This window comes from Pteropus vampyrus, unplaced genomic scaffold, assembly GCF_000151845.1.
Source record: "Pteropus vampyrus isolate Shadow unplaced genomic scaffold, Pvam_2.0 Scaffold22, whole genome shotgun sequence".
Taxonomy (NCBI): domain Eukaryota; kingdom Metazoa; phylum Chordata; class Mammalia; order Chiroptera; family Pteropodidae; genus Pteropus; species Pteropus vampyrus.
In genome coordinates, this window is record NW_011888803.1 from 1,390,838 (window position 1) to 1,417,474 (window position 26,637).

Consider the following 26,637-nt stretch of genomic DNA (forward strand, 5'->3'; position numbering starts at 1 on the left):
AAAACATCAACCTGGTTACCCAGAGAGAAAAGATCAAGAACTGGTTAGTGGCAGAATGGTGACACTTAAACACAATAAGTATATCTCTTTTATATTCTTGATGTGCCAAGCACTGTGGTAAGTTCTATATGCCTTATCATTCAGTCATTCATTCAAAAATATTTGGTGAACTCCTGCCTTATGCTAGGCATCATTCTTGGTGCTAAAGATACAGCATGAATAAGACAAAACTCCTGCTTTCATGGAGCTTAGATTCTAGTAAGGGAGAAAGGCAATAAACATGTAAATACACAAGCCATAATTAAGATTATTTTAGGTAGTGATACACATTTATTTAAAAAATAAATCTAGATAACAGAAAGTAACAAGAAATGGAAAAGGACGGCAGTGTAGATTAAGGGGTCAGGAAAGGCCTACCTGGGAGACTAAAAGTAACACCTGAAGAAGGTGAAGGAACAGTCATGCAAAGATCAGAATAAGAGTGGCCCAGATGGGGGAATGGCTAATATAAACCACATCAGAGAGCAAGTGATGAAGAAATGCCAGTGTAATCATAGAGAGTTCTGTACAAGATGATATTGGTGAGAGAGACAAGGATAGAAATTGCAGATCTTAAGAACCGTGATAAGGAGTTTGATTTAGGGTCTAGTTTCTTATCCCCAGTGCAATAAGAAGGCACTGGAGGATTTAAGCAGGTGAGTGACATGATCTGATCTAAAGGACACTCCAGGAACTTCATGGAGTCAGGAGGGAGAGAATGAGGAAAGTATAGTTAAGAGTTTGCATGCAGCAGGATCTAAAGAGAGATGATGGTGGCTTTGGTGAAGGTGGTGGCAGCAGAGATGATGAGTGCTAGGATTTCAGATATGTGTAGGAGGATAGATCCGGTAGAATTGGATGAGTTGTAGGGGGTAGAGAAAGAGAGGTATTGAAAACAATCCTTAAATTTTGTCTTGAGTAACTGGGTGGAAGTTGCGCCATTAACTGAGATGGCAAACCTTCCCTTTGAAATGGGCTTTACGATATTCAGATTACAGATGAAATAACTGGGCCTCAGAAAAGCTAAGCCATTTGGCCCAAAATTATCCACCTAAGGGTAGAAGAAGCAGATTCAAAGCCAGTGACTCCAAAGGCTGTATTTTAAACATTGCTCAGTGCTGCCTCTTGCCTACAGAGCACTTTCATCCTTACCAGCCAGTAGATGAAAATCATGGAAGGTGGTGGAGAGAGGACTTTTTGGCAGTGAAGGCTGGTGAGTGGGCTTGTTATTGCAGGAGAGGGAGAGGAGCAGCTTAGAAGAGTAACATTTTTCTAGTGAATCACATTAAATAATCAGTGGCTTATACCCAGTGTCAGTCTGAACCAGACTGACAGCTAATGTTTTTATTGATAGCTAATGAAAACCCAGTAATTACAGGAAAACATCAAATTAGAAGGTACAGAGATTCTCGAAACACCTGAAGCCATTTAATATATCTTATGTTTGCTCCAGACCAACAGGCAGCTCCCAGAGCAAGACCGGTCTCATTACTCAACTAATGGGCATTATGCTCTGAGGTACCTTTCCCTCTGCCAAATAAATCAGAATTTTGAAAATTGAAACCTGAGATTGCCGTGCTGCAAACGTTCGCAAGGACATCACTGGGTGTTTTAGGTGTCAAGTTTAATTTGATTCAGTCTGTTCTGTTCTCTTAAAAAAGGCTCCGGAGGCGTCAGCTGGGTCACAGGGAGAATTCCTTCTGTCTGCTCTTGCTCTCTGGGCTGTGACAGAAATCAGACTTTGATTCCCTGAGCGTGCTTTCTCAAGCAGGGATGGCTCCTCTCGCCACAGCCCAAAGGAATAAGTTCTGATGAAAGTTGTCATGCTCCCCTATTCCTTGATTTTTGGGGGCTGGGGGGAATTGAGGAGGGGATGGTGGAAGAAGAGACTCATTCACACCTTTTAAAACATTCTAAAATATTCATGAACCCCCCCCCACTAAGTTGAGGACACTGTCCTAGGTACCGGGATGATGACAAATGCTTACAGGTCATTATAAAGCAAAAGTGACAGAAAAAATAAAATGGCAAGCTCCATGTGTGCATGTGTGTGTGTGTGCGCGCGCGCGTGCCCTCTAGAAAGCTAGCCGGCCTGACTCCCACAGGTTTCTGTACCTCACGCTCTTGGGGCCTGGCCTGCAGCTCTGAGCATCAGCGGCCTGGAGAACGGGTAACTCCTACGTGTGCTATAGATTTTCCTGGGCATTTTTCACCTCACAACAGCTCTAATGACCTTGGCATCAAGCTCTTACTGGGGATTAATAACTGGCTGGGCTTAATGGCCCTTACTGTGTCCTGGGCCATTTTCCCAGCCAGCCATTAATTCGAAGCAGTGCTCTGGGCTCTGGCCATTATGGCTCCCTGGGCCCAGTGGCTGCCCTGAGGCAAATGGCTGGAGCCTCCTTCTCTGCAGACAGAGGCTTCCACAGAGCACTTTCCCCTTCTCTTCATGGCATTAGTACAAAGGACTGGGGTCTGCAGGCAAGTTATTGGTTAGGACACCACATTATGTCTTCTTTTTATGTCTCAGGAGGCAGGTTTTCTCAGAGGACAGAGAAGGCAGGAGGTTGAGTTTCATTCACTCATTTATCGATCCATTCATCTATTCAATATTAACTGAGTGCTTTTTATGGGTCAGAGAGCAAGAAAGATGACTAAGATTGAAATGACTTAATATGGGTGCCCGTGTTTCCTGCCAAAGGATGAAATATCTCACTAAATGGGGCTTTAAGGAAAATGTCCCCCAAGAATCAGGGACACTGAATACAGTAAGTAAAAAGTCCGAGAGAAGCTTTTCTGGGTAGGAGTTCACTGGAAGCTACCTTCCCTCTTTTGTCTTTGTGGACTTTTATCTCTTAGACTGCTTAGCAGAGCTCAAATTTCACCTTCCCATACTCCATGGAGTGAGTGATTCAACCCAGCATCTGAGTGCTCAAGGGAAGAACATGTAAATATAGCAAGGAATCTTAATTCACCAGAGCATGAGTATCTTTACCCATATTATTAGGACACGGAGGATTATGATGCTGAGATGAGAAGGACCATGGCTCTCTCAGAGGACTGTAACACATCCCAAAAAGCAGTCACGCCGTTTGTATAGTTTGTGATCATTCTGCCTCCCAAGAAATCATTAGTCCCTCCAAATGCAGAAACCAGACTACATTTCCTTCTTTGGAAGTGATTCAGCCTTTGGTACATGCTCTTGTCAGCTGCAGAATGTGTAACATTCTGTGTAGAACAGCTATTGTTATTGTATTGGCGCCACTTACCAAAGGGCACTTAAGGCATAATTCAGACTTCCTTCTCTTTTGCATTGTTTGGTGCATCTGCACAATTCAAAGAGAGGTTGTTGGGGCCCAAGATAATTAATACCTTAGAGCTAAGGCAGATGGGAAGGAATCATGAGAGAGGGCTTTCTGGGACTGGGTGGACCCCAGTGCATTCTCGTGGTGCCCAGTAATCACAGAAGGCCAGTATGGTACAGTCAGGAACCTTGGTCTTCCTTGGAAGACTCTTCAGCTGGACTCACATGGGCATAGGAGAAAGAGACAGACAGAAGGCCATGGAATCTCCATAAGGTGACACAGGTTTCACCTATCAGCCAGCCTGTGCTCTAAGAATCACTTCAGAGTAATTAATTACAGGTGAAGGAGATGCTGGGATCTTCGGAAAGTTTTTCCCTGTAAAAATGAGCATAATATCTTCAAATTATAAATCAAAATGGAAAATTCAGGATGATAATTATAGGTGAGTCTGATGAGAAAAAGCAGGTCCCAGTGGCCTTAAGGTCCAGTGGAATGAAATCTTAAAAAGTGACCTTATTAAGCAAATGTACTGAGTTACACAGTACCTCTGGGATGTATTAAGTACTTGGGAAATGTCTTTTAAATGAATGAATGAATGAATGAATGAATGAATGAATGTCATCAGGCCACAGGTATCTAGTTGGTCATCTCTTTGTTTTACAGGTGAGAAGGTTAAGTGCCTGATTTGTGATAAACTTTGTCTTTAATGCTGATTCTCCTGACCCTAATCATCATTGAGTAACATGCCACTTGCAAGGCCCCTGTCATCTTTGCAGGAATTTTTTAGTGGGCTTCTCCATAAGGAGAGATTTTTCAGGATGTAGGAATTTCGATGCTAAAATCCAAACAGCCCCTAACAAACCAGGTCGGGTGGTCACCCTAAGTGTCAGAGTCTGTCCCGGGGACCTGCCTTGCTCCATCATCAACCTTCCATCAGCCCCTTGCAGCCAAGCTTCAGCCTCTACTTCCTCATGTCCATCCATAATCAGACGCTTTCACCTCTTCTACTGAGACTATTTTGGCCAAATGTTCAAATCCTAAGCACATTTTCCACGTCTAGTTTCACTTGTCCTATCAGCATAGAGCATTCCCTCTTTTTAAAAATCTCAGCTGTTGGTTCTCCTCGCATAGTTCTTTCCTGGTTGTCCTCCCACCCCTCTAGCTCTTCTAGATAGGCTCAAATATTCCTTCATCTTTGGTCTCATGGCCCCTTGTGTCCAATCATATTATAGTACTTACCACACAGTCCTGTAATTGTTGTCTGGGGGCACCCTTGCCCTAGACCGTATGTCCCTTAAGAAGATTGAGAGGGCTTTATCTTTCTTTTTTATCTGTATCACCAAGTTCAATGCCTGATACATAATAGGAATTCTGTTGTTGAGTAGATTGTTATTGAACTTTTCCTCTTCATCCTTTATGTATGGATGAGCAGGTAAATACAGAAAAGGAAAAGTGAGTATTCCCTCTGCCTTTGGCTATTGAGACCTCACCACCAACAGCTCACCCAGGGAATTCAGAAGGTTTCCCTACTCTAGGTTCCAGCAGTTTCTTGAGGGGAATAGGAGCCACTTTCTTCAAAGGAAAAGTTTAATCTTAACCACATTTCATCATTAATTTAATGTTTTAGTTGGATGAGTCTTTCGCGAATGGGCCTCAGTGGAATGGAGGCGTTGGATAGATTACAGTGGACCTCAACATTTTTGGCACCAGGGACCAGTGCTCCTATGAGAATCTAATGCCTGATGATCTTAGGTGGATCTGAGGCAGTGATGCTACAGCTGCAATTAATGAGGAAGCTTTGCTTGTTCACCTGCTCACCTCCCACTGTGCAGCCCAGTTCCTAACAGGTCACAAACTGTGGGTTGGGGACTCCTGGAATAGAAGACACTTGCCACTTTACTGCATCCACCCAACTCAGTGCCCTAAGTGCAATAGCAACACTATTGATTAGGAAATAAGATCACCGAGTTTCTGAGAGGGAGGAAAGGAGATAGATGATGAGCTAAGCAAACATCCCATGACAGTTATTCTATTCATTCTATTGCATTGTAACCCATAATGGTGAATCTCATGGACTCTGCAGTCAATTTCCTGGATTCAAATCCCAGTTCTGCTGCTTTCTAACTGTATGGTCTTAAACAAGTCCCTTCACTTTTCTAAATATCCCTCAATACTCTCATTAGTAAAATAGAGGATACAATACAGTATCTTTCTGAAAGGGTTATTGATAGAATTAATGCAATTGTAGAAAAAGCTCAGAACAGTGCCTGGCACATAGAGAACATCCAAAAATATTAGTTAAAACTCCTTCCTTTGAACCCCCAGCCTTGCTTTGCTCTAAGTAGCCCCCTTTACCGATACTTCAGCACAGCCACCTTTCTCATCCTGTTGTACTTTATTGCACGCCTTTCCTGACCCACTGTCTCTCACTTTGAGGGGTTCCGTTTTTCCATTCTATTTGCATTCTTACTACCCAGCATAGTACCTGTCACCTAAGAATAATTAGATGTCAAATGAATGATGAGAATGTACAATGGTATAACCTCCATTTCATAAGCCCATATGTCAATTATCAACACAAAGTGATCAGTACTGATTTAGTGAGTACCTACAATGTGCTCCACTTGGACTGATAATACCATTAGCAGCTATCATTTATTGAATGATCACTGTGCCAGGTCCTATGGTAAGGACTGGGCTCAACCCCCTGCAATTGTTATTCTTGCAGGTCAAATAATGGCAATTTCAAATGACTCAATCTAATACTGTGTATATTTTAATTTTACCAAGGTAGAATGGGGCATTAATTATCCTCAGTTAAAGATGAGAAAACTGAGACTTGGGGAGGTTAGTAGCTTACCAAGGTCCCATGGCTAATAGGTGGTGGAGACAAGGCTGAACCCATCCTATGAATCCCCCTTGGCCACTGCGTAGTCGGGGAAGGTGACAGAGCTATGACTCAGGAAACTCACAGAGTAAATATAAAACTGAATGTATGCAGCACTAAATGGGGTCTGATTTCCTGAGACTGTGCAGGAAGCCAGTGTGTCCTGTTCAAAGTTAACGGAGAAGAAGGGCAGAGGCTCTAGGGGAAAATCTAACAATGCAACTTTCCTTTAAAACATTCTTGATTGTCATTTCTTGTGCACTTGCTGGCCTTGGCCTCGGGCCCTAATTACATTATCTTCAAACAGCAACTAAGAAATGTTTCTCATTAAACATGAACAGGGGAATGTTTAATTTGTTAGCACGCAGGTGTTCAGAAAGTAAATCATTGGTTTGGGGTGTTGAAATGAGCACTGTCATTGCAGTTGTCCCTGGCGGGCACTACAAGGCCAGGGCTTCTGCAGGGCATGCACTTGTTCACCGGATGATGTCTGTGGCTCTGAGCTGGAAGCTTTCTTTACATTTTTAAAGATGGACCAGCTCAATCTCTCTCCCTCTCCCCTCAAAATGGGAGAAACTGACTAATTGTCATTTCAAAATTATGGCATCTGAGGGGCTACAATTTGCATGTCTTTTCCCATGTGATTCTTAGATAATGTTTATTTAGGATAAACATATTTGTATAGCATGCAAGAATATTGATAAATGCTTAACTTTCAATAAAGCGAATTAAGAGTATTAAAGCTGGTATCACAGCAATTTATAGTAGTCTTTTCTTCGACTTGAGGGTAAGTTTGAATTCAGAAAGATCTAGGTTTGAAAGCATGACTTCATTACTTGCTAGTTCTGCATCCTTTCTTAACATCTCTGATCCTGCGCATCCTTGTCTGTAAAATGGGAGTAACAGAAACCTTGCTGGGTAGATGTGATGACTTGGTCATTTAATGTCAGCAAAGCCCTGAGCCCAGTGTTTGACAGGTCAATGCTAGTTCTCTTTCCCTCTTGTCCACTGCTCCCTGTCACCAACTTGGAAGAGAATGTTGATGAGGGTATAGCAGACAGAATATATTCTTTCATGGGAGGGAAGAAATGGGAGTTGGGCAGTCTTCCGAGGCAAGGAAGTGACTTGCTCCTTACCAGCTGATGATGTCCTTCTCCTCCTGCCTTTCAGCCTCTGAAAATGCACTGCAGAGACTGTGCCCTGGTAACCAGCTCCGGGCATCTCCTGCGCAGCCGGCGAGGCCCCCAGATTGACCAGACGGAGTGCGTCATCCGCATGAATGACGCCCCTACGCGGGGCTATGGGCGGGACGTGGGCAATCGCACCAGCCTGAGGGTCATCGCACATTCCAGCATCCAGAGGATCCTCCGCAACCGCCACGACCTGCTCAACGTGAGCCAGGGCACCGTGTTCATCTTCTGGGGCCCCAGCAGCTATATGCGGCGTGATGGCAAGGGCCGGGTTTACAACAACCTGCAGCTCCTGAGCCAGGTGCTGCCTCGGCTGAAGGCCTTCATGATCACACGCCGCAAGATGCTGCAGTTTGATGAGCTTTTCAAGCAGGAGACTGGCAAAGACAGGTACGGAGGTGCAGGGTGGCAGGGGCACAGGGGAGGGTGGAGAAATGTCGTAGCTGGCTGATTTGCCAAAAGCAAAGCTTTTGCCAAGGGGTTTGCTGTGGCCCCACTGCTCGTGCCATTGGCAGAGTTCATGTGTAGAGTCCTCCTGGAATCTGGGCTGCTCCAGCTGAATACATAAGACAAAGTGAAATGAAGCACTGAGACAATTGCATGGGCAATTCAGGGACAAATCCCTACTTTAGAAGAAGAGGCTACACAGCTGCTGGATGACACAGGTAATAAGTGAAAGGTAATAATAGCTTTATTGCATTTCATTTTACTTGTGTAAACACTAACCAAAGGCAACCATTTATTCACTCGACCGATATTTATTAAATAATTACTACTTTAAGCACCAGGCACCAGGGATACAGTGAAAAACAAGACAGATCTAGACCCTGCCCTCCCGGAATGTAAAGCCTACAGGGTGGCAGTGTGCTCAGCATCGTGGGCAGGAAACTGGTTCTGTGACGTGTAGAACAGAAATCCTGCCACAGTCAAATTGTCCCAAATCGTTAGTTACAACTCAATGATGGGACATGAAATCAACATAGTGGGTCACTGCAAGGTTTTTTTAAAAAGTCATAGAATGGAATAGAACAGACAATATCAACATTCATCTCCCATAGTAAATAAGGCAAAGTATGAGCTCAAGAAATAATATGTACTTCGGTTTTTACATATAAATATACATATATAGAAAGGGTTGTTTTTTTTTTTGACATGCTAAAAATGTTCTGTAATTAGATAGTGATAATGATTGCACAGCCCCATGATATACTAAAAACCGCTGAATTATACACTTTAGAAAATTAAATTAAATTAAAATCATGCACACACATATGTATATATGCCCAGTCATGAAGTAAAATGTATTTCTCACTATAGGTTGAACTATTTTGAAGAGCACTGGTCTAGGAGATGAGGGAATGAGAGAAAGCCTTTCTCAAAAGGGTGTATTTAATCTGTAATTTAATCTGAGACCTAAGCCACTGTGTATTTATTCAGGTAAAGGAGAACCAGGGAATGGGAGAGAGAAACCTCCTTGTGAGTACAAGGGATCACAGGTAGGAGAATGTGCAGTGGATTGGAGAAAAGTCTCCTATGGCTGTGGTCAGGAGGGCAGTGGGGGTGTGTGGCCCAAGATGAGGCAGAGATGCAGACTCATAAACTGGCCAGATCTAGACAAAGAAAAGGACAGTCAAGTATCGAAAGGAGCAGTGCAGTGTATTCCAAACACACAGCTCTAGGTTGGAATTCTTACCCTGTCCCTCACAAGTTGTGTGGCCTTGGGTATATTACCTAATCTTTCAGTGACCTCATGTGTGAAAAGGGCATAGTGACTAGGACTCATAGGACTGGTCTAATGATTATATTTCCTTGTTTCCTTAATTCTAAAACATGTACTTTTATAATTGACATACTTTTAATGATATAATTTACCGCACTCCCTTACAACAACTGTCCATGAGTTGTTTTCTTATTTTACAACTAAAGAAATATCATAAGCGAAATAAAGACTATAAAGTACTAAATGCATTGTTTGGTAAGTTTAGGCAGCTCGTTATTGGAGAACAGAATCTTAAAGAAAGACCAAAGCCCAATGTCCCCAAACTCTTTGCTTAGAAGAGCTTTCTTTTTAAGTCCTAGAAGCCTTATGACCATTGACGGCTGGGCCAGGCAGGAGTGGGCATGACATCTAGTGAGTGAGGGAAGGGGGAGCTGGCTGCTGGTGCTGTAGCCTCCTTCCCTGGAGGCACAGGGGACCTCATGGTCAGCTCAGCCAGTAGATTACATAGGGGATCCTGGTTCTTATTACAAGGTGCCATGAAATCCAGTCATTTATTGCCCTTTAATAAACACAAAAAAGAGAGACTGTCACTCAAGAATGAGTTATTTAACCAAGAGAGCATTTTATAAAGGAAGAAGAAAGAGGGGAATTATTTAATTTTACTTTTGACTGGTTGGAAAACCCAAAATAAGTAGACACGCTCTCTTCAACAGAAAACACTTCTCTCATTTTAGCCAAATGTTGAGAGGTTTTGCTAAATTTAAGTATTCCTGAAACACTGCTGCAGTGTTAGCTATTTAAGGTAAATACACATTGCTCTGAATCTTCTTAAGAAATTATTTTAAATTGGAAACTTAGAGACTAGTCATTCCACCTTTTGTTCACTTAGATCTTTAAGGAAAAATCTCACACTGAGACCAATCCCCCTCACTAAATTTCTTAAATTTTGACCAGTGGAACCCTTTTACTCAATAGCTCTGTCTCCCTCTGGTGAGCCCAGCTAGTAAGGAGGGAACCAAATCTTTGTGGGTCGTGTACTGCGCCTCACATGTGCAGACATCCATCTGCACGAGTCCACATAGTCCCTACTCAAGGAAATCACACTTATGGATTTGTAGAGTGCCAAAGTATATTGTCACTTTTAGGATCTTTGTGTCTCTTACCTTTAAGAAATTATCTTAAAGAAGCTAACGTTGTATTGACTTGATATTCTCATGTGTCCATATTCTTAACCTGCAACCTACTCCAAGCTGAAAGAATTAAGTCAGAAACAGCTCTCCTTTGGAGTCCAACAATATGAGTGCTTTTCTTGAAACCCAACAAAAATGTAGCATGTACTGAATATACATCTACATCTCATGATCAGGACATTCATATCAGGCTAATATTTTAAAGAAATAGCATAATTCAATAGATTCTGGTTTATAGAAGTTTCACCCTACTTAAAAGCAGAGGGTAAAAATGGCTCAGGAACAATCTACAATTAAGAAGCATGACAAATGACATAGATGGCCAAATGGTATTCTTTGACATTAGAAAGTAACTGTACTTGAAAATAACTTTATAATTGAATAAGGGTACATTAGGAAAATATGATTCAGAACCAATATTATAGTAATTAGATAAAGGAAGCATAAATGAAATAACTGCAGGAAGAATATTTCCATAGAGATTATAAATGAGATTCTGGTGGAGCAGAAAGGCCTTTAATTGTAATTTAGTGTTCACTATAGAATTATCAGCTCAGTGTGTTACTTCATCATATAAAAGAATATCTGATAATTTTCCCTAATAAGCACATGACAGCTCTTCATATTCCTTTATTACAGCTGATTAAGTATAAAAACAATAGATATTCCTTTGTTGGAAAAGAGTTCAAATCTTTTTAAGAAAGACAGCACAAAGCGTTGCATTTCTATAGCATGTGATCCCAAAAGACTATTATTTAGAAAGTCTGGGGAATTTTAAGTGACATTTTAAAGAACTCTTCATTTTAGTACCTTTAGTCTTCCACTTTGTATTCTTCCCATTTTTACCCATGAAACCTTTTTCTGTAGAGTCACATCCTCCTGCATTTCAGGCTGCAGCTTGTGATCTCTACTATATCACACAAAAGAAAGCCAAAATTATGGGGGAGTTCCTGCCAGTGGGAAAGCCTTTTTGGTGTTTCTGACAACTATAAAAGCACAGGGACACAGGCGTGATTTCCTGATCAAGAATCTGGGTGTATATGTGAGCCGTCATTCTCTTCCTGGGCTCTACATCCCAGTTATTCACTCACCCTGTGTAAGTCTAGAACAACTGGCCATCATATAGTCACAGCCACATAGGTAAGGACAGGCTATAATTTGAGAAAGGTACTTCATTCCCTTACCCTTCCCCACTCAGTCATTTCTGCTCCATCCCACCTCCTTCATTCTCAAAGGTCTTATGAATATATAGTCCTGGTAGGAAGAAAAGGGGGTTGTTAATGTCTATGTAAGCCAGAGGTTCCAGGATTTTGTAATTACCGTCCTGACTACTGATGATGGCTCCAACACTAGAGACAGTAGCAGAGTACAGGAAGGATATCAAAGTCTTCATGGGTGCCAAAAAGCACTGAAAGGGATGGCTGAATTATTTACTTCATTTGCTCCAAACTAACTACGAAGGAAGGAGGAAGGGATCTCAATGTATCACTATAACAGGCTAGATACTCTTTATGGTGTTCTCTCATTTAGTCTCAAAAGAGCCCAGGACGATGGAGCTTCCCATGCCCACTTTATAGATAGGAAATCAAGTCTCAAAGACCAGCAAAACCTGCCTCAGGTCATTCAGCTAGTAAGTGATAGAAACTGGTAAGATGCAAGCCCATGGTATTCCCATCTTTAAGAGCTTTTAAATGTACTTTCTGGGCTATTACTGGAATGGAAAAAGAAAATGAGTAAAGGGATTAAGCACTAGAAAGTTGAAGCAGTAAACTCAGGAATGACTAAATCACTCATTCCTGTCAGGTACTTGACAAAACAAAATGCCTCTTTTTTCTTTTTTCTTTTTCTTTTGTTTCATATGTGAAATGGAAATAATGCAAACTGCTTAACAAAAATTCTTCCTTCTCAAAGAAGAGTGCTATACAGTGCAAGTAGAAAAGCTTTTCTGCAGTCCTGTCATTTACACTGCATATGTTTCTATGGCTAGGCAAAGTCAGACAGTCTGACTTGGGGGGTAGGCATTTGAAACTGGCTAATGAGGAATGCCGTAAGCACTGAAAAAAAAAGAAACGTAAAAGCACAATCCCCAAAGAATTGAATTAATATCCACAGCAGCATTGCATAGTTGTGGTCAAATTAGACCTTGACGTTGTGTCACCACAGTTATCCTTAGGCTTGTACGTGGTTGGACCTCAATACAGATATTTGAATGGGTAAATGAAGAAATGTTGGAAGGCACAGATTCATTTCTGAAATTTTGTCAATTTTGGTCTTCTAATAAAAATTTTCAGGCCTCTAAATGTTCTGAGGTAAAATAAAGCAAACGCTCATTTAAACAAAGTATTTCTGTGGTCCTTTTCCTTTGGTCATTAGCCCCTTCTCACATGAATGTACAGCAGGTTCTCAAATAACATTGTTATGTTCAACATTGCTTCGTTGTAACGTTGATGAAAAAACTGGATTTCTGTCCGGGGCCACTGTCTGTGTGGAGTTCACACGTTCTCTCCATGTCTTTGTGAGTTTTCTCCAGATACACCAGTTTCCTCTCACATCCCAAAGGTGAGCATGTGAGGTGCATTGGCGTGTCTACATTGTCCCAGTCTGAGTGAGTGTGGGTGTGAGTGCGCCCTGTGATGGAAGGGCGTCATGTCCAAGGTTGGCCCCACATTGTGCCTTTAGCTGCCAGGACAGGATCTGGCCCCTTGTGACCCTGAACTGGAATAAATGGTTGGAAAATAATCATCTTACTTTTTTATTAATCTTTCTTAAATGTATGTATAACTCACATTTATTTCAGTGTTTAATATTAGAAATGTTCTGGATCTTTATTTAGAAGTTTGGTGATGTTTTTATTAACAGAAATATGTCTTAGGAACTTCACTCTTGTTTATATCATTTAGACTATGGTAAAATTGGTTTTCTTAGAAGTTGTTTGTCTTAAAGTGGCAGTTTCCAAGAACCTATCAGTGATGTTAAGTGAGGTCTTACTAAACTGCCAAGAAAAGATGTTCAGTCAAGACATTGGTGTTAGTCTAGCTGGAAGCAAGCCTTTACCCTAAGATCATTTGATCTATCGATGGATTGATACATAGTCAGACACATCTGTTTATTCATATTTAATAAGCTCCTTATTATCCACCCTGCTTGAAGAACAAGGAATAGTTCTAGTTAGTCAAGTATTCTGGTTAATAAAGGGTTGACACAAGTGCATTATCATCTTACAAGAAATTGAGTTGTGGTAATATGCACTTAAACATTGAACATCGATCATCATTTTTGATGATGCAAAAGTCCCTTGAGCATCCTTTAGTGTCACAGATCTGGCATGATGGTGCATCAACATCATTTTTCATTGTACAGTGGAATATAGTGGTGCTGTTGGTGAGAGATATCTATCTGGTAAAGTTCTAGCTATTTCTCACATAGAGCGGAGGGGTGGGGAAGGAGGAGGAAGAGGAGGAAGGAAGAGAGAAAAAGAGAGAGAGATTAGTCAGCCTCTCTCCAGAAATGATTTAAGAAGGTAGTTGGGTACAATAATTATTTTACCAGCTTGCAAACTTAATTATTGTTCCTTCCAGGAAGATCTCCAACACTTGGCTCAGCACTGGCTGGTTCACAATGACGATTGCACTGGAGCTGTGTGACAGGATCAATGTTTATGGCATGGTGCCCCCAGACTTCTGCAGGTAGGATTTATTCTACAAGTGTAATTCATCAGCAGTGTTGTGCAGCGTTTATAAATATCTGATTCCAAATGTCAACCACAAAATATGTCTGTCTTCTTGAAGCAATTAATTAACATGTCCCAAGTTCTGGTTCTAGAAACAACAAACAGCATTTAATTGTGTGATATAAAATATTGAAAGTTTTTGTTTGTGCTGCTGGAGAATTAATCCATCCTGTGGGCTTCATTTATCCTCTGAATATTTATCAACCAAAAGTAATGCAATAATTGGCATAATATTAACAGTGAACAAGCATTAAGAAATATTAGTTTTATTCTCATTTGAAAGGAATGTGGTAATTTTTAATGAATTAAAGAGGGCAATTTCTTTGACAGTAATGCCTGTTTTCTAAAATTAAAATATTCCTTTGAGCCTCTTTCTCTCACTATATCAGTAGCCTTGGTTTATGCTTCTAAGGCCAAAGCAGAGGCATAATTATTTTGATGTATTGCTTTAAAGGGAACAGATACACATCTCTGTTACTACCTTAAGTTACCTTCTGGCATGTGCCCAGGGAGAGCTTGGTGTGTACTAACAAATGCACTGGTTTGTGGAAGCCCTATTGAAAACTCACATGTAATTTCTTCGTGATGCCTATACATTCAGAAAGTACCCTAGTTCAGGAATGTCTGATGGGCCGCATGTGACCTCAATCCTGATCTTCAAATGGTAAAACCTAAGGTGGCGTTATTTTAAGCTTGCTCATTAAAACTTATGCTTGCATTATGTTTAAAACCTAACAACTTCTCAAAGGCCATGGACCTTTAGGCAAAATCTGCAATTTGGAGGTTTAAAGCAAGGATAAGAAGGATATTTAATCATGCTATTACCACTTGGCCACTTTTCTCCCACCTTTTTTAATCCAAAGGCCAAATACAGCAGCAATAGTAGTTTATATGTAAGAGTCAGGTCAGAGAGGAGAAAAGGAAAGGTAGGGACAGAGCAGGACTTTGATATGTACGGCCTGGACTCACTTGTTGAGTCAACCAGAATGTAAACTCCCCAAAAGCAGAGAGTTTTGAGTGTTTGGTGCACTATTTGAGCTCTAGTGCAAGGATAGTAGATATTTACCGTCCTGGCACATAGCAGATGGTCTATAAATATCGAGTGAATGAATGGCCCTGTCCTCTGCTCTCTCTCTAGTGCTGTAGTAAAAAGGTGTTGCTATGGGTGAAAATAACCATCTCTGCCTCTCAGAAGTTCTTGACTTTGAGAAAATTAGTTGACCTCACTGAACCTTAGTGACCATGGGAAAGTTGCTTAATGACGGTCTCAGAAGCCTGAGCTTCCATATCTATATGATGATGATGACAATAATACTTACCTCTAGGGTTTATATGATAGTTCCATGAAGTAATAGATGAGGAGTGCTTGGCACAGCCCTGGTATAAGTTAAGCATGCACAAATCTACCAGGTGAAGGGACTTACTGATCTGCAGTCCAACACCTATCAGCACATTTTAAAGAGATGTCTAAAGAGCACTAAGGAATGGTGCTCCGTGGTGAGGAGGCCTTGTTGCTGGGAAGAGGAGGACATGCGTGGCCTCCTATATGAAGTAGATCCCATTCCTCTTCACTATGGAGAATTGGCTTCATGTGGCCTCCAGCAGCTGGCAGGACATCACGTGGGGCTGCTCACTGTGTGCCTACCCCTTCCATTGCTTCCTTCAAGTGCCCAGTTCCTCATGAGAATAAAGAGTTAGCCACAAGGCACCAGATTTCAGCAAGCAAAAAAGAGTCAACTGTTCATTTTTGGTAAATTAATCTTTTTGGAACTTAAGGCACAATTGATACCCTCGAAAAAAAGGTCTGTTACTAAATTAATCAGGGAGGTTGTCATTCACTCAACCAACTTATACTGGGCACTGGGGATGTCATCAAAGGTGAATGAGACAGTCTTTGCCTCAGTCACCTGAGTGTCACAAATCTGGCTCTGTCACTTAAACCCCTTGGTCACTCCCAAAAGCTTTTAGAAAAGAGTTCACACTCCCTAGCTTAGCACACAAAAGCCCTTCAGGGGTCCACTTTAGTCTCATCTTCTCTGCTCACACAAACTTATTTTAGCCACTGAAAAACTTACAGAGGGACTCGCCCTGTAGATACCTGTCCCTTTGCCCTCAGCTTGGAATGACTATCCCTTCCTTCTTAACGTGGTGATTACTACTAGTATTTTACTAAGAATATCGATGGTTGATAGTTTTTCTGCACATACCATATGCCGGGCCTGCACTCAGTATGAATATATGTGCCGGTTCCGTGAAACTTTATGATAATCCCATGAGGTGAACATTATTATTATCATCATTTTACATAGGAAGCTTAATGACATGAAACAGCTGGCCAAGGTTGAAGAACAGAGCTAGGATTTGAATTCAGATCTGGAGAGCTCAAGAGCCAAAACTCCTAATCCCTCACTTCACTGTTTCACAGGCAGCAGGTCTTCCTCCTCCAAGCCTTCTCTGACCTCCTGTCTGAGTCAGACCCTACCTGTGCCCCTACTGGGCCCTGTGTGAATTCCATCCCTGCCCCCATGTCACTGATTGATTTTTCCATCTCTTCCATTTGCCTGTAGACTCCTTAAGAGGAGGAGTTGTGTCTCAATCGACATTTATATTTTTAGCACTTGTCATTGTGTCTAGCACATACTATGTATTCAGTATTGATGCACTCAATGAATAAATAAACTTTAAAAGCCTTTCTTTCCTTGGCCATGTTTAAGAGACTGATTCTAAACTTATTTTAAGACCAAAAGGATCAGGTGAATGAAAAGTGTAACCAGCAAATGGCAAATTCAGATTTTGAGAATTCTCAGAAGTCAGTGGTGGCCGCTTGTTTCATTCTCAATCAGGGCTAGCACAGGGTCCTAAAAGAGGTGCTCAGGCATCAGACATCAGTCTCCATCCTGCCTTCATCACCAGACTCCAGGTTCATTGGTGTTCAGAAAGCTGGAGAAAATTAGTCCCATGTTGCATCCGAGACAGCATCTAGTATATTATGTAGACAGTAGACCCTTAAATTATGCCATATACATACGGGAAACCAAATCCATTTTCTCTAGGTGGACTATAAATTGCAGTGAAAAGATCTGTTATCATTGCTTACCAAACTAAATTATGGTGAGTATTTTTAATCTCATTTCCCATTGTAAATTATTGCAATAATAATGGGCCACGCATTTAAACTCTATCTAATAATCTTTTTTTCTGGTCATACTTAATACATTACCAAGTTTACAACTCTTAGTTACTCATAATTTCTTGAGTATTAATTAGAGGAGTAATGACTCGGAGTGATCACTGTCATGGAAGTAAATTAATATCTCATCCATAATGTGAAGGACATCTCAAAGGTATCATGAATATCAGAGAGTTGATTCTGCTAGAATTATTAGCTAGTGAACATTAATAAAGCTACTAGCATAAAGGGGAAAGCTTCTACACGGCAACAGTTCACCGTGTGGAATCAGGTGCTTATAGAGCCATAATGTGCCCATGTGGTTCACCTTTTATGAAGTCGTTTTAAAATGTATTGTTGTATTTCCTCCTACATGCTTATTGTTTCTTATTTCTTTGCCATAATTTGGCCAACTCATAACAGCCACTGGGTGTTTTCATTACATCCTTCTCTCTCCCGTGGGTGGGCACCATTGGTACCTTATGAGATGATGGCACCACCTGAGGTGCCTGAGTGGTAGGGCATGCGTTCAGGTGACTCACTTTGGTTCTTTGCCCCATGAAAGATAAACAGCTGTAGGTTCTTGATGCTCAGTTTGCACCAGGTACACAAGTATTATTCCAACAGATTCCAAGATATGCAGCAGTTTTCCTTCCAAAAGAAGCTCCAAGGACAAGAAATCAAACAGCAGAATAAAGGTGGCTCAGTGGGTCTCATAGGCTCAAGGCAGACATTTAGAAGGGCCTGTTGTAGGAACATTTTCTTCTGAATGCTACATAATATTCTCAAAGACCCCCTGTGCAAGCCAATTTCAGAACAATGTAGACACTTGACAGCTATTGATTCAACTCTATTCCTCAAACATTTCTTGACAGCCTACTCTATGCCAGATGCCACACCAAAAATAGACATGTGTTTAGAGAGTGTCTGAGAGCTCTAGAGAAAGGCAAAGGCACCATTCTTTCCTTATAGATAGTCCAGCCCCAAACCCAGAGAGCAGAGTGAACCGAGATTGTACCTGAATGTAGAAGTGTCCTCTCTTGCTTGTTAATATTATGAGACTTCTTTCCAATTGTACAGCTTAACTTTAGAAGATTCAAAAATGGAACATTACCAACTCCTGCTGCCATTAACATTAGTGGACAGGATTGTACATAAACGTGAGGTCTCTGCTTCTCACTCTGACCAGCTGCATACTCCAAGCACGGGGCAACTCTATAGATGGGTGCTTGGAAAAATGCAGCAAGGACAAAGTTCCTCCCAGCCGTGTGCTGCCAACTCCAGTGGAAACCTGGAGTGCCATTAGTAAGGAAACGCACCTAGTGGGACAGGAGTTTTTCCAAGACATAGAGCGTCACTCCGGAGGACAGCTTTGGTACAAAACTGGACCATGACTCTTCAGTTCTTTTATGCATGAGTTTTCTCATCTGTAAAATAAGAGTAATAGCATTATCTCTCTCACTGAGGCATTATGAGGATTAAATAAGTTAGTCTGCGTGAAGTGCTAAGTACTGGGTTTGGGCTGAAAGGGACAAGTCTTGCACTCAGATGGTCCATAAGTGAGGCTGTGTGCTTAAAGCAAGGCACTAGATTTTACCTGGATGTTGCAAGCTCACCTGTCACACAAAATAGTGATAGTCACCTTAGACGCCTGATGGAGAAATAAAGGAGATAATGTAAGTTGAGCACTAAGGCTTAACAGATATTTAACTAAATCAGCCATCTCAAAGCTGGCTGCGTATTAAAATCTCCTAAGGAGTTTTTGGACATTATTATATTTTTAAGTTTTTTTTATTTTGAAACAATTTTAGACTTACAGAAAAAGTTGCAAAAAATGATACACAGTGTTCCTGTACACTTTTTACCCAGCTGCCACTAATGTTAACATTTTGCATAATTATAGTCTAAATATCAAAATTAACACTGGTACAACACTCTTAACCAAACTACAGACTTTATTCAGATTTTAGTACTTTTCTTACCCATGTCCTTTATCTCCTCAGAACGCAATCTGGGATCCCTTTGCACTTACTTAGAATCTCCTTAGTCTCCTCCAGTCCGTGACAATTCCTCAGTCTTATCTTTCACGACTTTGATGCTTTTGAATAATTCTGGTCATTTTTGTAGGATATATGTCCCTCACTTTGGATTTGTGTGTTTTTTCATGATTAGTTTGAGGTTATGCATTACTAGGAAAGATACCACAGAAGCAATAAGCCCTTCTAAGCCTCTCATATCCAGAGGTACATGATGTCAAAATGTCTTATTACTGGCCAAGTTAACCTATATCACTTAGTTGAGGTGGTGTCTGCTGGATTTACTCATTGTAAAGTTACTATTTTCCCTCTGTTATTTATAAGTATCTTGGGGGAGATACTATACACAAATAACCTCTTTTGCCTCATCTTTATCCCCGCTGATGTTCTATTCATTGGTGCATCTTGCCTACAACAATTACTCTGCTCTTGTAATGGAGATTTTCTATTCCCTCATTCTTTCTAGATTTATTAATTGGAATTCTTCTGTAAGAAAATCCTGTTTCTTCTCCCTCATTTAATTATTCGGTTATTTACTGACATCATCACGAACTCATTTATTTTATTTTGTGGGTTTGATAATCCAGTACTGCCATTATTTATTTTGATACTCAAACCTAAGGCACTTTTTCAAATACCCATGCTTGGAACTCTCTCCAAGTCAATTAAACCAGAATCTATGGAGATGAAACACAGGCAATGGTATTTCTTTAAAGCTCCCTGTGTGCACTAAATGTTAGTTCTTTCACTCTCTGCACCTGCTTCCTTCATAAAGAAAAAAAATCCTTCACATTGTTTTGCAGAATTTGTTCTTGCTCTGGCCCTTGGTGTGCTGATGACAGCCTGCAGCCACTGGGGTAACTGGCTCTGTGATTATCATACCCACCTCTGCTCTCACACCTTCACGCCCTCAGCTTTCCCTGGTCCAAAACAGGAACCTGATGCCAGAACCCTTCCTTTACAATAGTAGCCTCCTGATGTAAAAATTCTGCTGATATTTATTGTTGTTTTCACTGGGCTCAGGTGGAGGAAGAAAAGGCTTTGGCAGCCTTTACAAAGTCAGGTTTGAGAAAAGAACTAAGAAATTATGACCTTAAATTGAGAAGGGCTTTCTGAACGGAACAGTGAATTACAGCTGATGGCAGGCTCACAACCAGAGGGCTGTTCCAGCAGATGCTTCAGCTCTGCTTTCTCAGTCCCACAAAGCATGTTTCTGCCTTTTGGAAATTTTTTTTTTTTTTTTGAAATTAATTAATTAATTTTTTTTTATGATGACATTGGTTAACAAAATCCACTAAGTTTCAGGAGTACAATTCAACAATAAGGTATATATACATAGCATTGCATGTTCACTTCTGGACAAAGTTTTAAAGGATGAAAACAACCTCCACTTATTTGGACACCTTTGAAATCAAGAATTATATTTACCAACTGTGTAAATTTAGTTCTCCCTTTAGGTGATCAATACAGAGCCAGATAAGTTTTCATTCAAAGAGATGGTCATCCTGAATAAGGAAATTGATCCTTTAGCATCTTTTAGCTGGTTTACAGTTTCCCTCTATCCTAGATGCCAAATCAATTTCATGATTATTTTTAGAAACCTAATTGTTTCTTTAGTCAGACTGATGCCAAGAATATGTCCAAAACTTTGATGAATCAAATTTAAAACTCGATCTGTACTGGCATAAAAGTTTAACCTCAAGTGTACCATGGTCGCATGAATTTGGCACAGTTCCACAAATTATGCCATTTGAATCTGGGAGATTTGTCTCACACGTTTCTATTTCTTTTCGTTTATTCTTTTTTTCATAATAGTTCCATCTTGAATTTTTCCTAGCATGCATTTTCTGTATTGAAATACCTTCTATTAAAATATTTCAATTTCTATGATAAGTAAATAAGTGATCATCTATAATAACTAGACAGCACAGTTTCTAATGTTTTACTGTGGAACATAGAGATACTTTCGAGACAGGCATAATAGAGATGCAAAGTATTAATTTAGCACAGCATCCAACCCAGGCAGGTTTAAATGCTGCATGACGAAAATAAATCTCTCTTTCTGGAAAAACTTTAATCTCAGAGGAAAAGCAGCTCAAAGATTTATTGTTGTCAGAACCACAGACTCAACACCCCTCTCGATAAAAGACTTCGATCTCTGACCCCAATAAAGTTGCTACTCTAAAAACCATTTGTGTATTGATCTCCTCCAAAGAAAACGAATAGGTGTCTAGCAGGTTGAGCATCTTTGGGATGCCAAGTTACTGTACTTAGAATAGAGCCTTAGTGATCAGAGGGGGAGCCCCAGTGCATCAGGCGCTAAAAGGCAGTTTGCTGGGATGCCTGAGCCTTTTGAGAGAAGAGCTAAGAAGAGACTAAGAGCATAGTCTCTGCTGCAAGGCCAGTTAGTGAGTGTAGCTCAAAGTAGCAAGTTTTACCTGCTGGGATATCTTCACTGAGCTTATCATTGAGGCTTCAAGACAGAAGAGATGGAGTGGACTGACCTAGATGGAAACCAACCTGAGACAAGAGTTCTTTGGGTTTAAGGAATTTTAGTAAATCTTCAGTAACCTAGGAACAAAGGTACCTGCCCACCCCCCACGTTTATCCTGTGCACACTATCTTGAAGAAATGAGCCAGTGTTCATTATCAGAGGTGGAGATGCGGATACAGAGAATTGAAAATTTGGAGACTGTCAGGCTACACAGCAGGGATTGAGGATTTGGTATTTCTGGATACATTGTCTATCTAGAGCAACAAGAGAAAACCGGTGGCATCGTGCCTGCTAATTTCTTTCTCTCCTGTAGAATCAAACTAAGATCATCAACTTTCCATATTTGAGGAGAATTGTCTTTAGAGGCTTGCTGTGTAACTGCTAACTCCATGTAAATTTCTTTGAACAACAGAAATTCAAAAATTATTTATTGAGCACCTACTAGGAACAAGACAAAGGCCGGCTGTCATGAAAAGACAATGAGCAAAGAAACAACAACAGCAGTTTCAGAGAGTGATTGATGCTATAAAAATAGATTTGAGTGAGAGGGAGTGAAGGGAGCAGACATCAGCTAAAATCTCTCTAAGGAGGATGCATTTGAGATCCCCAAAGGTGAGAAGAATGAACTGGTGAGAGAGTGTTAGAGCCAGATGACTGCCTTTGAGTGCAAAGACCTCAAGGTAGGGATGAGCTTGGAGATGACAACCAGAAAGGCCAGTAAGGCTGAAGCATAGAGGACAAAGCTGGGTGGGTTAGGAGAAGGCTCTGGAGAGAGGTCAGATCACATAACACCCTGTAGGCCATGCTCTTAGTATAATTGGGCGTCTCTGAAGGATTTGAGAGTAGAAATGGTGAAGAAGAATGATTTGTTTTTGTTTTGTAAATATCTCTAGAGCCGCTTGTGGTAAATAGACTGTATGGGGGCAAGAGTAGAAATAAGAACAATAGTTGGCCTTAGAAATATGAATCCCAAAAGCCTGAATGTCCTACAGCACACTTTTAATCTCTCTGTTTGGTAATGGCATTCATTGCACTTATTCATAACCTCAAAACCCCTCCACTTGCTTATTATTTGTTTGATGGAAAAAATATTTGTTGAAATTTATTTAAATTGAAAATATGAGTTGTGTTTATCAGCTTTTTAAAGATAATACCTTACCTCCTCAGTCAAAGGATTTTTTTTTTTTTTCTGCGTTAATCAGTTATCTCATTTCCTCCTACAGGGATCCCAATCATCCTTCGGTACCTTATCATTATTATGAACCTTTTGGACCAGATGAATGTACAATGTACCTCTCCCATGAGCGAGGACGGAAGGGTAGTCACCACCGCTTTATCACAGAGAAACGAGTCTTTAAGAACTGGGCACGGACATTCAATATTCACTTTTTTCAACCAGACTGGAAACCAGAACCACTTGCTATAAGTCATCCTGAGAATAAACCTGTACTCTGAGGAACGAGCATGCCAGACCAAATCAGACAACGAGCTGCTAAACTCCCTGGGCCATCAGACACAAAAGAGGAACAGAACCTGTAGCAGGAAATAGCCTCACTCCTCAAGAAGTACTATGTACAGATGCCCATAAGACATAACTACAAAGCAGTGCAGTTAGTTGGCTGATAGGGAGAATTCTAGAATTAACATATCTTAATGAATGTTGTCTCATTCAAAAGGGGTTATCTTCGGAATTGAGTACTCATTTCAGCGATGCTGCTGTGGCTAAAAACATTTTGGATCTCCTTAAGTGTTGCCTTCGGAACAGAAACATGAGCAACTCAACAATATTAGTTGTATATTCCTTTATAGAAATACCATGTCAAAAGACACTTTTCTATCAAGTCGTATCCTAACCTGACCTATAACCTTTGTCACCTGTTGAACTCTGTGTGTGTGATTTGTAAAACGCAGCCTGAAAGTGTGGACATTGTTTCTAAAGAGCACATCTCCACCGACTTTCATAAAGCAAATGCCCGGTATTTATTTATTGACAGTTTTGTAGTGTACTCTAGGCCAGTATTTTTATAGATTATTATGTGGTAATTTATCTTTGTATTTATTTAGGTAATTTATTCCAACTCCTGGATCCCAAATGACGGTCAGAAAAGGCCTAGCATTGGGTTGATGAGTTACTGTGTCCACCATGCTCATTGGTAGCATGCAGTTGGTATTTAGCTTGAAAATATTGTCTTGCATTTTTAAACCCTTAGGCTTCAAGAAAAGCTGTGACATTTTCCAAGGTGCAGAAATGCTCCAAATGACAAAACTGAAAACCAAAAACTGTGTCATTAACACAAAAAGATACTAACAAGAGAAACTTAAAGATAGTTTTCTTTAGTAATAATTTATGTAGGTCATTTCACTTAAGCCCTAGTTTCCTATTCCACAGAATGATGTGAACTTCTCATTGAACCCTTTGAGGACTTTGCACTTGGAATGATGGGGCTCCTACAGTAGTAGCAGGAGCCTTTTTTAGGGGGCCTTTTATATTCCCCTACAACTTAACTTTCTTTTGTGGTTAAAACATAGTTTCTCCTTGGTCCTCATTAGCTAAAATCTACTCCCTGCTTTTCTGGAGCTTTTTGCACCAAAAGAGGGGTTGAGGGGGAGAAGAGAAGGAGAGAGGAAAGGAAGGAGGCAGGGCTGGAGGGAGGGAGAGAGAGGGGAGTGGGGAGAAAGGGTAAGGGAGAGAAGAGGGAGGAGAGAGAGCAGGAGGGAGAGAAAGAAAGAGAGAGAAAGAGAATGAGAGAGAGAGAGAGAGAGAGAGAAGAGAACAAACATTGCCATTCCCTGGTCTAGGGGAGTATAAGAATTTATTTTATTCAGAGCCAAGATCAGTTGGTATGAAAGATTTTCATTTAAGCAAACAATATTGTTCAAAATGGTCTTTTAAAAATACAGCAGTGGTTTTTTTTACACATGGCTTAGGAAGCACTAGTTTTTCTAATGCCAAATTTGATGGCACCAGCAAATATGTCATATAGAGACTGACGTTCTTTTGCAGAACATGACCTGGCTTGTGATTAAAGAAGTTTTCTCACATTACCACTTTTTTCCCCTGTTCTTAATTAGTACTAAGATTCCATTCCTTTGCACTAACTGGTACTGTTAATTATATGGAGTACTATTATTGAGATGAAAACAGTCTAGATATTTACATACAAAAACAAAGTTGGATAATCATGGTGTGGCTTGAGCTGTTAAAAGCCAGTACAATTGAAATGTCTGTCCAAAATACACTGGAATGTGTTCTTTAAATTTTCTCGTAGCTTGTAAAAAGAATTTTATTCTAGTACAGTCTCTTCTGCAGCATGGACTCTGAATACACAGTACTTTATGAATGTATGAAAAGTGTATGAATTTTATATAATTGATTCATAGGCCACCCTTACCATAACTTAAAGAGATTGTTATTCAGATGTAAGTAGCGCCTTTAACTACTTTTATTTTTATGGATAATTGGGAAGGCATACTTGGGAAATGCAAAGAGGTAATCATATTACCTAATCTACTAATATCTCAAATGTCTGTGTTATCTTCAACTTTTAGGATTCATTTGTTTGTTTTTAAAAGACCTTGTGATAGCTCCATCTTTTTTGTAACTTCTCCCTCTCAAATACTCAAAAGAGTGAAAAGCAATGAAATTCTGAAATTTCTGGCTTCACTGGAAAATATTTTAAATATATATGTAGCTAGGATATGTGAGTATGTGTTTATATTTTTTAAAACATGATATAAATAAATGTAAGAAATTATCGCTTAGGCAGTGGTTTTATTACAGCATTTCAAGAAAATGCCTAGAATTCTGATAGATCATGCTGATAGACCTGGTTGTGGGCAATCGAGTTCTTATATCACCACTATTTCATAACTATCAATCTTAACACCATTCAACACCATTAAACATCAACTCTGATATAAAAGGTGACTACAAAACCATGTTTACAGACTTCAGCACTTTCAATATCTGATTGTGTTTGAAGCCTAAGTCATATTTGTTATGTTACATACCTTTTTCTTCTCTCCCCAGCTGTGTCATCAGCTTCCTCCTAGCTTTAAGACCACAGTAACACAAAGCCACAGCTAGACGATCCATGGCGTCTGTTATTTCAACAAGAACATTTGGTAGAGGCCATTACAATAGATAGCCATTATGGGCAAAGATACAAGAATTCACAAACAAAATCGATCACTTCAAATGGCCCATAAAAGAGGAATCTTGCATTTAATATTCTACAGTAAATATTTGCCCAAGAAAGCATGCATTAAAAGAACATTAGGGGGTGAACATTCAGTGTGCTGTGTGGGGACTTCATTGTGTGATTTCCATTACAGTTAATGGGTGTGGGCTAACTAAGTCCCGTTGCTTCACTAACCGTGGGATGTGCTCCTAAGGGCTAGGCATAAAACCGGAGCAATTCAGGAACGTCCTAAGATTTCAGAGTTAGAGCTTTTCTTCAAAAAATAAATGAAAGCAAAGCATAAAGGGCTGTCCCTGAAAGAGAAATTTATGAGTGGCCTCTTGGAATCCTTAGGCTACTACTATATATCTATGTCAGATCCCAAACAACCCCTCTCAAGTCAGAGTACCTTTTGTTTTCTGAAATTCTATTACTCATCTTTTTGAATTACACTTACATGGAAGAATATAATCTCATTTTTTGAAATCAAAACCTCCCTCAAAGATTAAAAATGTTGATTTGGAAGCTAAGTGAATGTTAGGTAAAAGTGGAAGGGAAAAGCTGAAATTCTGTTAGGATTAAGACAGTGTTACTTAAATGCATATGTACCTATTTATAATAGACCCAAATATTTGCCCTTATGTAGGAGTGACCTCGTTTCAGAAATATCCTCTGGATTCCACTGGGGCCATGATT

At 40.3% G+C, this 26,637-nt stretch overlaps 1 protein-coding gene across 1 annotated transcript in view; it reads left to right on the forward strand.

Moving 5' to 3' along the window:
* Positions 1-24,360, forward strand: part of ST6GALNAC5 (ST6 N-acetylgalactosaminide alpha-2,6-sialyltransferase 5) — a 161,385-nt gene extending 137,025 nt beyond the window's left edge. The window contains exons 4-6 of the mRNA XM_011355518.2: positions 7,402-7,811; positions 13,910-14,017; positions 22,984-24,360. Of these exons, the coding sequence (XP_011353820.1) occupies positions 7,402-7,811; positions 13,910-14,017; positions 22,984-23,215 (750 nt within the window). The 3' untranslated portion in view covers positions 23,216-24,360. The remainder of the gene's footprint in view (positions 1-7,401; positions 7,812-13,909; positions 14,018-22,983) is intronic.
* Positions 24,361-26,637: the final 2,277 nt, after the last annotated feature.